The 14,029-nt window shown below is 35.8% G+C and overlaps 1 protein-coding gene across 1 annotated transcript in view; it reads left to right on the top strand.

The window, feature by feature from the left end:
- The window catches only part of TRAM1 (translocation associated membrane protein 1), a 32,856-nt gene that overhangs the window by 9,218 nt on the left and 9,609 nt on the right, over nt 1-14,029 (top strand). The window contains exons 3-9 of the mRNA XM_040487626.1: nt 955-1,076; nt 1,199-1,315; nt 2,775-2,833; nt 4,500-4,584; nt 11,852-11,922; nt 12,024-12,128; nt 13,666-13,809. Of these exons, the coding sequence (XP_040343560.1) occupies nt 955-1,076; nt 1,199-1,315; nt 2,775-2,833; nt 4,500-4,584; nt 11,852-11,922; nt 12,024-12,128; nt 13,666-13,809 (703 nt within the window). The remainder of the gene's footprint in view (nt 1-954; nt 1,077-1,198; nt 1,316-2,774; nt 2,834-4,499; nt 4,585-11,851; nt 11,923-12,023; nt 12,129-13,665; nt 13,810-14,029) is intronic.

Here is a 14,029-nt window from a genome sequence, read left to right on the forward strand (position 1 = left end):
AACTGTCAATTAACATGTTTTGTGTATGTATTATATACTGCATTCTTATAATAAAGTAAGCTAAGAGAAAAGAAAATGTTACTTAAAAAAAGAAAATGTTACTAAAATCATAAGGACAAGAATGTGCATTTACAGTACCGTACTGTATTTCTTGAAAGAAATCGGCAGGTAAGTGGACCCATGCAGTTCAAACCCGTGTTGTTTAGATGTCAACCATATTTGATTTAGTGACTTAGATATCAGATCCCTCAAAATCACAAAGTTGTTTTGAAATTTGAATATGCCAGAGAAGAATAATGCTTCTTTTCCCCAATTGTTTCCATAATCGTAAAGCTTGGTAATAAGCTATAGCAATTCACAAGTATTTGATTAAGATTTGTTTTGAAAAATGACAATTTCAAGGATTAAAACCAATTTTAAGTAGCAGTTGCTTCTATCTCTACTGCTTATAGAGCAAAACTAATTCATATATAGATTAAATCATTTTTTTCCATCAGAATCATAATGAAGTGTTTAATTTGAAATGAGGTAGAAAGTTTCAAAATTCCATGAAAAGACAGACATACAGGCTAAGTATAACTTTGTGTAACCTAAGTATAATCCGATCTCTACCTGGAATAATACCAATTTTACAGTCTTTTCGAGGATGTGAGTATGGCCTCCCTTTCCCTATTTTTTGGTCTTTGATGGCTGTAATGGCTGTAACTAACACGTGTCAAATCTTTTGTAAGTAATTTCTGAGGCCTTAGATTTCTAGGTGGTGTCTTCAATTTTCATTGCTCCTAAGACTCAAAATGTCTAAAGGCAAATTACCTATGATGTTTCTGTGGGATTTATTTATTAGGTTATTAGTCTTCTTTTGTTTGTTTCCATAACTATGTTGTACTTAGTGCTGTTTTTATAATCTTAATGTATATTTTTGTGTATGTGTGTCCTGTCCTTTTTGGCCTTCAGAAGAACAAGCTGCTGAATCAGCATCCCTTTATTACTATGGTATCAAAGATTTGGCTACAGTTTTCTTCTACATGCTAGTGGCGATAATTATTCATGCCATAATTCAAGAGTATGTGTTGGATGTAAGTATGCAATCTTAGAAATCTATACTTTGTAAAGTACTAGCTCTCCATACTGTGGTAGTCATGTATTAAATATATTTTATAATATATTCTTAATTACTAATGGTTGTTTTTATTTTTAGAAAATTAATAGGCGAATGCACTTCTCCAAAACGAAACACAGCAAGTTTAATGAATCTGGTCAGCTTAGTGCATTCTACCTTTTCTCTTGTATTTGGGGCACATTCATTCTAATATCTGTAAGTATATACTGTGCTGAAGTTTTCATTTCTCAAAGTATTTATGTTGTATACCCAGAACAAAAAATGATGTCCTATTTTTAATGCTCGTAAGCAAATCCTGAACCTTAGAAAATCCCTCTTGTATTCTTGTTCTTATCTAAGATGAGGAATTCTGTTTGAACTAGTATAAATCAGATTTCAGCGATAAATGGCTCTTTTGATTAGTTTTTATACAGCAGAAATTCTAAACTATGTCTATGTTTCAGAAAGTTATTCATTTTCAGTCAGTCTGAATGTCGATTTTGTATCTTGTAGTCATTTGTAGATAACTCTCTATTAGCAAAAAGAGTCAGAGGTCAGTGATACTTTTAGTGGGTTCCATGAGTTGTAATGTTTCCAGTCATTTCCTCTTTTAAAAATAGTCTGAAGGGCTCCTGGGTGGCTCATTTGATTAAGTGCCTAACTCTTGATCTCAAAGTCATGAGATCAGGCCCCATGTTCGGCTCCAAGGTGGGTGTGGAGCCTACTGAAAAAAAAAAAAAAAAAAAGTCAAGTATTGTCCAAGCAACTTAAAATATTATATAACTTTTCAGTTAAAGCTATCAAAACCTTTAAGTGTATCATTCTAACTAATGAGGGGGAAGGGAGTATCTACATCAGTTTTAATATTCACAATCTCTGAAATTTATATGGACTCCAGAGTGTACAAATTTTTGAGTTTATCAGGACACACAATTTTTTTGCATTACTGTGTTAAAGATGAGTAAACAGGCAAGTGTATGATATTTAATGTTGGAAATACACTAAAACTCAATCTTTCCAGGGCTCATTCCATTTTATACTGCTGTTTGTATAATACTTTATAAATGTATGTAATTTTAGCTTAAAATCTAGTGTACAATGTTTTGAAAAAAATATAAAAGTACACATTTCAGTGGGAAATTATTTTTATTAAAGATAAGTCATTTGAGAGGTTTTTTTGTTTGTTTGTTTTTACGTGTACAATAATTCTCACTGAATAGATCGGGTCGGTGTGTGGACATCATCCTATAAAACTTGGCAACACCTTCACCCTCCATCCACTGCCAAGTGCCACGTCTTTCTCAAAACCCTCCTCCGATTACCCGAGACAAAATTCATCTCTCCTGTAGCCACTGTTAACCTCTATTATGTACATTACTGGTTTTAGGTTGTTTTATGTTTGTTCACCTACATGTGTTTTTTACCCTGATGAATTGAAAGAATTTTGAAGGCCAGGAATTATTCTTATTTGACCTCATGTCTTTCATAGTGGTTTTTACTTTGCTAAAATAAGCAATTCAACAGACTCAGAAATAACTAAAAAGTTCAACTTCAGTAGGACTCTTTGGAGCCTGGTCTGGGAAATTATAAATGTTCAAGAAATGAAAATACAGTGTTATTTTCCAAGAAGTTTGCATTGTACTCCATAGGCTAATTTTTATATCTTCTTTCTTAGGAAAACTACATCTCAGACCCAACTATCTTGTGGAGGGCTTATCCCCATAACCTGATGACGTAAGTCATTTTTAGCAGGCTTTTCCTAGTAATGGACCATGGTCATGTCACTTTTAAGCAGAATCCGTTCTTGTCATTCTCTTTAGGACTTTGCAAATTCATACAGTAGCTACGTCATCGGCAGTCCTGCTGCCATAAGAAAAAAAATGTGCTTTTTTCATGTATATAATATTTCCAACATGTTCATTAGCTTGAGAAAACCGATTTTAACAAGAATCGGAATTTAGTTCTCTGTTTTCCCTTCTCCCTCATCCTTTCTGCTCATCAGTTCTCCATCTTCTCCATACTTTTGCTCCTTTTCTTTATCCTAGTCTCTTTTTATTCCTTTCATTTCTTGTTCTCTTACACTGTAAACTTGAAGGTAGGGATTGTTGTCTCTTTTATCTTCCTAGCCCCCAAGGTGTCTATATAGACCTGTAAAACAGCCCAGTGTTGCAAAGACATTTTGCTAAATGACTCATTCTTCAAGCCCAGCTCTAGTAGGACTATTCCGCATTATTTTTCCTTGCTACTTTAGCCTGTGTTGTCTTTTGCTTTCCTGAATTTGTCTTTTTGGTGTATTTTGGTAATATCTCTATATTGTCTTGAATGTTCTATAATTGCCTCATTTGTGTAAGTTATATTGTACGCATGCCCACCAAGACTCTGTGTACCTTGACAGCAGTAGGAACTATCTCTATATTATATATCCTTCGTTGTGCCAGGCTGTATGTAGGTGTTCACCACCTAGACAGTGTTCAGTAAATGCCCTATGATGTAACAGTTGGAGAAAAAGATAAGAAGGGAACAACATGGCCATGCATACCTTTGTTTTAGGTCCAGCAGTAATACCCATACTGCTGAGTCATTCTGACTTTAAAAATGATATTAATTCAATGAGCTTTTATGGAATAGGATGGTAGACATCAGGTTTATATGGGACTATATCTCCCCTCTCCGCAAAAAACTTATTCCCGATTGGCTTTGTGTTTTCTATTATAGAAATCTGGAGGAGTAGGAGAATGGAGAACAAAGAGAAAGCAGGGGCTCTGGAGGGTTATAATGTCATGAGACTGTTGATTCTAGGCTGATTAGATCTATCTCCAAGGGAACACTTCTATGCCTTATCCCTCTTTCTAATTCTGGTTTGCCTCCATTCTTTTGAGACTCTGTCAGGGTTCCAACCAGGTAGAGTTTCCCTAAGAAAAAATCCAGGGGATATCTGCAGTTGGGATTATACCAGTTTCGGGTGATGGTTTATCTATACACCTTCACTTTTGTGTCTGTCTTTTTGTGCTTCCTGCTTTCCTTTTGATGAAACCTTACAGGTCTGTGAACTGATTCCCTCGGTCATGTTCCTTATGTTTTCAGTACCTAACACGACATACTAATCAGTATTAATTTGCTAATAGACAAGGGGCTCTGGTACCTCTCAGCCAGCTTGCACGTCATCAGGGTTCTGCAGATACTGTCTTTGCATCTGCTGTTTAATCCTGAGGAATTGACTGGTGGTAAGAATATTCTAGGGAGATGGGGAAGTGGCTGCTGGGCGGGGTGCAGAGTATTGCGGGGGGGACATGAAATGATAACACAAAGGGAGCTCCGTAGTACACCCTGATTTCCAGTGTTTTACTTTATTCTTTTAAAATATTATGCTTTAAAAGACATTTTTTGCTTTCTTGTGCAGATTTCAAATGAAGTTTTTCTACATAGCCCAGTTGGCTTACTGGTTTCATGCTTTTCCTGAACTCTACTTCCAGAAAACCAAAAAAGTAAGCTGAGATTTTGTAACTTTGAAAGCTGTCTTGTCATTTTTTCCTTTTTTGAAAAGTCACTCTAAAATTAAACATTTCCTCATGTGTGTAACCTCCCCCCTTTCCTTCCCACCTCAACTCTCCCATTATTCTCCCACCTCCCCTCTTTCGTCAGAGACTAAATATCCTCACGTATCTCTTGATGTAAACCTTTCGTCCTATTTTATCTTCGAGTGGAATCTTTTACATGTGACATGTTAATCACTTGTCTTAAAATTGTATTAGTGGTAATTTAAAATAAATTAAAATTAAAATTTCAAAATGCAACATTAGTTTTATATTATTGATACTCTTAGGAGTTTCACAAATGAGACAAAAGGATTAATCAAATTATTTTACAACTAACCGTTCTATGTGCTAAGTCGCAGTGAAAAATTCAGTATAAAATAAAGTAAACCATAGTTAAACACTCAGCGGTGAAACTTTTCCTGAAATGGGTGGAGCATACTTTTAACATGTGGGAAAGATGTTTGTTTGTTGTTTGTTGTATTTGAACAAATAACTACCAGAGCAGTGCGATATCCTTCTTTCTGCTTTATCCTCCGTACTCCTGAAGTCGGATGTCCGCAAAGTAAATTTTAGTTCCCTTATTTAACCCTTTCTTCTCTCAAACCTGTACCACTTCCCTGTTGCTTTAAACTGCTCAGGGCATCTGGGTGGTTCAGTCAGTTGATTTCAGCTCAGCTCATGATCCTGGGATCATGGGATCGAGCCCTGGTTCAGGACTTAAGATTCTTAAGATTCTCTCTCTCTCTCCCTCTGCCCTACTCATGCTCCCTCTCTCTCTCAAGAAATAAATAAGTAAATAAAATAAAATACAGCTGTTCACCTGTCCTCTATGGGTTTCTTTGGTATATACAGCCTCCTCTCTGCTCCTTTTTTCCTCTTTTCTCTCCTTGGTCTTCGTTCACACTGATAGTCTCTAGTTTTATGATCCCAGCACATCAGTTCTTTTTCTGGGAATACCTTTAAACTAATCAAATGCTCTTATTCCCTTTCTCAGGGAGAGATTATTTATAAAATCCCCATATAGGAAACATGGGTGGGAATATGGACAAAACAAGTTTGGTCCTGAGTTAACAAGTATTAAAGATGGGTATGGCTACATGGGGATTCTTTATACTATTTGTTATATATGTATTTACATTTTTCTGCATTTAAAGCCTCCTTGCTTTGAGAAGCTTTTCAGGATAGAAGTGTAATGTGACCAGTTTATCTCTGCCTTCTCCAAAGCCACATTTATTTATGTACTGCAAATAGTTAATCCATGAGTATAGATACCTGATTTACTACTGTTTTGTGTCTGTGTTTTTTGTGTCCTATGTGTTTGTCATCAACAACATCTGTCCTGATGTCTGCTATGATTAGAAAATAGCACCAATTTAGAGTTCATGTACTATGTCTCGAAAGAAGTTATCTTTACATTAATTTCTTGTATCAAGAAGAATGTTTTTCTAGTTAAGTTGATTATAAGGATAAGGATGAAGATCCATAAAACTTTTGGCTTAGAACTATGTTAAGATAAGGGGTGGCTCAGTTGGTTGAACTTCTGACTCATGATTTCAGTTCAGGTCATGATCTCACAGTTCATTTCATGACATCAAGCCCCACAGTTGGGCTCTCTGCTAACTGCATGGACCCTGCTTGGGATTCTCTCTTTCCCTCTCTCTGTGCCCCTCTCCTGTTCATGAGCTCTTACTCTCTCTTTTTCTCTCTCTCCCTCAAAATAACAAAAGAAAAAAAAAGAACTGTGTTAAGATAAGATTCTTAGGCTCACAATTTCCAGAAGTCCTTCCATATTCATTAAGCACCTAATGTGAACCACAGATGTCCTAGAGCTGTATTGTCCAAAACAGAAGCCACTGGCCACATTTAAAGTAACTACAGTTGGGGAGCCTGGGTGGCTCAGTTGGTTGAGTGTCCAGCTTCAGCTCAGGTCCTGATCTCGCAGTCTGTGAGTTCAAGCCCCTCATCAGGCTTTGTGCTGAGGGCTCAGAGCCTGGAGCCTGCTTTGGCTGTGTCTCCCTCTCTGTCCCTGCCCTTCTCCCACTTATACTCTCTCTCTCTTTCTCAAAATTAAGTAGCAGCAAAAAAAATTTTTTTAATACATGAAGTAATTACAATTAAAAACCAAATTTACTTTCTGAGTCACACTTAGCCCTATTACAAGTACTCACTTAGCCACAAGTGGCTACATGTCTGCCATTTTGGATAGAAGAGATAGAGAACATTTCCATCATCGCAGAAACTTCTGTTGGGCAGTATTGCTGAGAACATCATAGTTTCTTGATGTCTTACTACCATGGCTCAAATATTTAAAGCTTTCTTCATGTATGTACTTGTATACCCATGGACATAAGACGTTTGGGCTTCATTATTAATCCATATGTCTCTGTCTTGTTCCTTGACCATGTAAATAAAGAGGGACATTTCAAAGTGAATGTTCATTTTAGTTTTCAAAGTTCTTTCCTTATCAATTCCTGCCAGATGGCATTTCTCCAGAAATGCAATCTAATTTTTATGGAATAATTTGCATAACTTAGAACTTAACTGAAACTATTTTTAACACCTACATATGACAGTCGAAAGTAACTGTTTCAAGTAATTAACATAATTTGAAAGTAACAGCTGCATATGTGTTAAACAGTTTCTTAAAATTTACTCTATGAAAATTATTTTTGGAAGAACTCTTTACTGGAAGAAACTAGTACAGTGATTGTTTCGAACTGATCCTACAGAGAAATGAAGAAAGGAAGGAACACTGTTAGTAGCAGTTCAAGGGGTGTGTTAGTCACAAATAACTCAGTTTCTCCTGAGGAGAATATTTTAATTGCATACAGTATGTATGGCTCCATATAAACATTACTCCATTTTGCCCATAAGAAGATTAACCATGTAATTTCTCAGCCAACTTGAATATATGAGCTTTCAGGGAAGTCTAGAGGAGATAGCCAAATACTTTATTTCCAATATTCAGTTTATTTCGTTTAATTCTACATGCATATTGCATTGTCATATGAAGTATTTTAAATTAGATGTAATGCATTTTCGCATTCCCACTTCATGAAAGTTATATTCACACTTTCCACATGCAACTTTGTTGTTCATACCTGTCATTCATCACTAGAGCCAATTTTGAATCCTCTAACTCCGTTTTTCCAAAGTGCATCATCTTCCCTCTAGTGATTCCTCTGTTAGACCTCTATAAGGACTTAGAAGTAACATTGATTAAGGTTCTTCAGGCTGTGTAACTTCCCCAAACATATATTTGTTGCTCAAAATAATGATCTAGATCCCTATAACATAAGAGCTTTGAAAAGATTTAAATAGGAGGTGGCTCCATGTGTGGTTTAGGCGAAAATCTTTGCCTTGTATTTGGGCATATTTATGCTATTCCATTTAAAGTCAAGTTTTTAGTAGTGTGTAATTAAGAAAAGCATTTTCTTATAAAGATAGAATTTTACTGAAGTATATGTCTGATCTTTTTAATAAAAAGATGTTTGAATAACAACTGAAAATGTCACTTGAAGTTATTTATAATTTTAGAACTTGTTTTGACTTAATGTCCTATATTTACTAGATTTTCCATAAAAAATGAGACTATTAGAATTTTAATTCATCATTCATAAGAATGAAATCATTCTTATATAAACTACTTAAACATTAGCATTAAGAATATATAAGAACTTGGGGCACCTGGGTGGCTCAGTTGGTTAAGCGGTCAATTTTGGCTCAGGTCATGATCTCAGAGTCTGTGGGTTTGAGCCCCATGTCGGGTTCTGTGCTGACAGCCCAGAGCTTGGAGCCTGCTTCGAATTCTGTGTCTCCCTCTCTCCTTGCCCCTCCCCCGCTCACACTCTGTCTCTCTCTCTCTCTCTCTCTCTCTTTCTGTCTCAAAAATGAATAAACATTAAAAAAATTTTAGAAAAAAGAATATATAAGAGCTTGATAAAACTTTTCTAATAACTCATTTTCATTATATATTTTTTCCACTCAAATACAAAAGAAGTTTATTAATCTTTAAACAAAATAAACAAAACCTAATTTCTGGCTCCTGATAGAAAACATTTGTTTACGTAATAATATTATAGGATGCTGTGTGAAAATGTCTTGAGAAGCCAAAACAGCTTTCTTTCAGCAATTCAGCTAGACACTAGATTGTAGAACAATGATCGATGCTCTTGGACGGTCTGCTGACTGCCTAACTGGAATCTCTGATGTGGCCAGTGAACTAAGATGGCCAGGTTTCACCCAGCCACCTCTGTTTCCCATTCCCCTCACTCCATGGAAATGTGTAACCCCAGAGACCATAGTGCTAGGCAAGGTTGTTGTTGGCCTCAGACATATAATCACCCTGCCAGTGGAGCTCTAACCCCACAAGGATTGGAGAATGTTGGAGGAGTTTGGCCTAAAATAGGGGTGCCATTATAGCCATGATCTAATTGAAATATAGGTAAAATTTCTCTTTTAAAAAATCATGTTATATCATCCCCATTGCCTTTGTAATTTTAAAAGAATATGGGAATGTCTTTAATGTAGAATGTGTGTTCTCCAGTTCACAACAATCTCCACCATTCCCTGTAATATTAACACTCCTCTGTGTCACCCGTTTTTACTTAAACTTTTTCTCTGGTTGGACTTTCAAACATTCCTTTATAGACATTGGTCAGTTTGTATATAGCTGAAGGGAATGTTATTTGGAAAAAGATTTCTTGATCCTCTGTCCTTTGGAAAGTTGTAGAAACTATTTTAAAAGCTCTTTCTGGGGCACCTGGGTGGCTTAGTCAGTTGAGCGTCCGACTTCAGCTCAGGTCATGATCTCACAGTCTGTGAGTTCAAGCCCCTCGTCAGGCTCTGCACTGACAGCATGAAGAAGCCTGCTTGTGATTCTCTCTCCCCCCTTCCCTGCTCTCTCTCTCTCTCTCTCAAAATAAATAAACATTTTTTAGAAATTAAATATTTTTTAATCCCCTCCAAGAAGTTAGATTCTATAAAATAGTTTTTCCTGCAGTCATTCCAGAAAATTAATTCCATTGTGTTACACAAGTTTTTATGTAAGAAAATGAGTTTAGTGTTCAGTCAGTAATTTAAACACTTCAGAGCTTTTGTTATAAGTATCGAGAGTCTCCCTGGTCTCTTTTCGCCTCAGAAATTTGGAGCATTGATTAACACATCTGAAGGAATATGGTATTTCCCATATCAAGTCATTTACATGCCACTTGCTCTAACTTAAAATATTTTAATTAAAATTATAGTTAAAAGTATTGTAACTATACGCAACAAAAGTATTTTGTTGTGTACTATCTAAAATTATTTTGTACAGTGCCAGTGCTATGAATACCACACTCTAGGAAACATGTATATCATGTATATATTTAGTGGCACCTCTATTCATAGCATATGAAAACACATTTATAACACTACCAGTGAGCTGTTCTAAAATTATTGTAAGAGCAGAAAAAGGTTCCCTTGTTGAATTTTTAGCATGTTAGTCTTGACATTGTTCTCCCTGTCTCCTTTTGTAGGGAGAAATATTTCATTGGAAGTTTAAAAATTATGTGGAGAAAATCTTAATTAAGAAAGTTCCTTTTCAGAGATCCTTCTCTTTCCAAATGGAAGAACCTCTCTAAAGTTGATGTTCTATCTTGGGTTTTTTCTCTGACAGTCCCAAAACATAGTACTATGTGTGGTAATATCTGACTCTTCTCCTACCTTTCTAACACTTGATCTTTGTACCATTCTTACTAGAGAAGAGTTTTCAGTTTCAAAACTACAATTGTAAAATCTCTGTTCTTTCTCCAAAGATTTGGGGAAGTAACTCTACTGAACTGTAGAGACCTGCACTCAGCTGTACTAGGTGGCAGACATGAGTTTTGTGAGGTTCCAGAAGAATACAGTTCAGTCCATTTAACATCAACCCACCATGTAAAAAATTGTAATTAGCAGCTGTAGTACATGAATAGTACTAACCAGATTAATACAGCTTTATACTACACGTAGATCAGGCTAATGTAACTATGTTTTATACACACAGGCACACATACACACAAACATACATGTGTGGAAGAGCAAAAACCAGAGAGAGTAGAAATGAGAAGTCTATGCATTTCATTAATTAACAAGTGTTCATTGGGTTTAACACTGTCAGTTTTTACAAATATTTTTGACTGCAAGTCAAGATGAAAAATCATATTTTACATTATAATTTAATGTGTGTGTGTGTGTGTGTGTGTGTGTGTGTGTGAAAACCATAATAAAATTTTCATGAAACAGTGCAATGTGCTGTACACCCTAGTATTTTCTAGTTTATTTCATATTTTAAAAGATACTAGTGTGACTCCTAAATTGATTTCATGATCCACTAGTAGCCCTTGACTCACATTTTTTTTTTAAACACGGTTTTTAAGATAACCAGGTCACTAGGGACTGTGGAAGAAAAAAGAAAAGCAAAAAGTAGAATCTGGATATGTGGCTTTACAGGGTTATTAGAAGGAGAAAGACTATATAACAAGGTAGTATCCTAAGTGAGAAGATAAAATTTTAACCTTCAGTTTTAATGGTTATAACGGTTAAAAGGGATTCAAAGCATGAGCTAAAAAATATGAATACTACTTTAAATAAAAGCATCTCTACTGCTATAAACATAGCAATTTTAATATTAGAAGGGCAGCATTGTGATTATCAACATTATGTCATTTAATAGATGTTTATTACAGAAAGAAACCAGGGGCGCCTGGGTGGCGCAGTCGGTTAAGCGTCCGACTTCAGCCAGGTCACGATCTCGCGGTCCGTGAGTTCGAGCCCCGCGTCGGGCTCTGGGCTGATGGCTCAGAGCCTGGAGCCTGTTTCCGATTCTGTGTCTCCCTCTCTCTCTCTGCCCCTCCCCTGTTCATGCTCTGTCTCTCTCTGTCCCAAAAATAAATAAACGTTGAAAAAAAAATTTAAAAAAAAAGAAAGAAAGAAAGAAACCATAGGTTTTGGCCCTGAAAGGGATTTTGAGTTCTTCTGATTCAGGCAAACCCAAGTATTGAGTCACATTTTCCAGGTGAGACAGCTGAAGCCTAGTAAGGTGCTAAAGCCGTGTAGCAGCTGGGGTAGAATGCTGGGGCTGAATAGGTCTTCTCTGAGGTCTTCTCTAAGAGTGTATTTTTCACTCTACCACACTGCTACTAAGGAACGGAAATGTTTCCGCATGTTTTAATCTGTAATGCATCTCTGTTTACAGGAAGATATTCCTCGTCAGCTTGTCTACATTGGTCTTTACCTCTTTCACATCGCTGGAGCTTATCTTTTAAAGTGAGTTGGGATTTTGTTTGGATGTGTAAATGGACTGGGTAGATAGTATGCTAATCTGTCTGCTAATTAATCTTTACATTTTAAATTTGTTCTTTTAACAGCTTGAATCATCTGGGACTTGTTCTTCTGGTGCTGCATTATTTTGTTGAATTTCTTTTCCACATTTCCCGCCTGTTTTATTTTAGTGACGAAAAGTATCAGAAAGGGTAAGTTGCTTAGCCATTCTGTTTCTTGTGTAATTAAAGAGTCAGGGCCTGTATTGTCAAGGACTGTGCTATTGCCAAGGTTCCTGCTGCCGGCAGTTATATCACTCTGTAAGCTGTTAGTAGTAGCTTTAAATAAAATGAAACGATTTTACAATTCAGGACGGTATTTTATTCTCTAAAATGGAGTCTTGTCTTAGTTAGCCAGATGTTACATTGAAACTTGTAATTTGGAAGAGTTTTAGGGTTTACTTTTCTATTATAACTTCTCTTGTTTAATGCATGTTTTTCTTTTGGAGGAGGAGTAATAAGGAAGTGATAATAGGGATAAAAGTAACAGGGAAGAAGAAGATTAAATAATAGATTATATAAGATGCTAAAACATTTCAGCGGCACAATTGGACTGAAAACAGAATTAGAGCACTATGACTTGTTTTAAAAAAAAAAGTAAAAGTAGGCCTATTAAATGGGAATGGGTGTTCTGTTAACAGGATAGCTTTTGTTTTGTCTTATTTAGCATTTTTGAAAATTTTTCTATGTACCGATAATTTTGAGGATCATTAATGATAGTTATACTTAAAAAAGAGATCAGCTAAATAAAAATTAATATTTCTTTTTTTTAATTAAATTTAATTTTTTTATTAACTTGTTTTTTTTTTTTTTTTTTTAATTTACACCCAGATTAGCATATAGTGCAACAATGATTTCAGGAGTAGATTCCTTATGGCCCCTTACCCATTTAGTCCATCCCCCCTCCCAAAACCCCTCCAGTAACCCTCTGTTTGTTCTCCATATTTAAGAGTCTCTTATGTTTTGTTCCCTTCCCTGTTTTTATATTATTTTTCTTTCCCTTCCCTTATGTTCATCTGTTTTGTCTCTTAAAGTCCTCATATGAGTGAAGTCATATGATTTTTGTCTTTCTCTAATTTCACTTAGCATAATACCCTGCAGTTCCATCCACGTAGTTGCAAATGGCAAGATTTCACTCTTTTTGATTGCCGAGTAATACTCCATTATATGTGTGTGTGTATATACACACACACACACACACACACACACATACACACCACATCTTCTTTATCCACTCATCCATTGATGGACATTTGGGCTCTTTCCATCCTTTGGCTGTTGTTGATAGTGCTGCTATAAACATGGGGGTGCATATGTCCCTTCAAAACAGCACACCTGTATCCCTTGGATAAATGCCTAGTAGTGCAATTGCTGGGTCGTAGGGTAGTTCTATTTTTAGTTTTTTGAGGAACCTCCATACTGTTTTCCAGAGTGGCTGCACCAGCTTGCATTCTCAAAATTAATTATTTCTTTATTGGACTTCCTAGAATCTTAAATATGCTGTTATGTATCTTCAAGAGTGTGATATAGTATATAGCCTATCCCAGACATTTTACTTCCGAATCTCTTTTGCAGAACAATAGGAAATGCTGTCTGAATATGCATTTACTTAATAGGAATCTGATTCATATTAGAATCTTTTCATATCTTTGCAATTTTATGAATTTGACTTAGGATATTTTTCTTACAGGTTTTCTCTGTGGGCAGTTTTGTTTGTTTTGGGAAGACTTCTGACTTTAATTCTTTCAGTACTCACTGTTGGCTTTGGCCTTGCAAGAGCAGAGAACCAGAAATTGGATTTCAGTGCTGGGAACTTCAATGTGTTAGCTGTAAGGTACAATCGATTTAACATTTTTCTCACTTTGTCCTGCCATATAGTATGTATTACCAATTTATGATACAAATCCCCTTTAAAAAAATAGAGACAAATATGGGGGGAGCATATTTATTTGATTTGATATCAGACCTGTTGCAGTTGCATATGTCTGAATTGAAATACTAAAGGATCTCTTTGACTTTGGGGATTAACTACTCATGGAATAACTGTTTATTAA

Source organism: Herpailurus yagouaroundi, unplaced genomic scaffold (genome assembly GCF_014898765.1).
Source record: "Herpailurus yagouaroundi ecotype Mexico unplaced genomic scaffold, PumYag 165, whole genome shotgun sequence".
Lineage (NCBI taxonomy): Eukaryota > Metazoa > Chordata > Mammalia > Carnivora > Felidae > Herpailurus > Herpailurus yagouaroundi.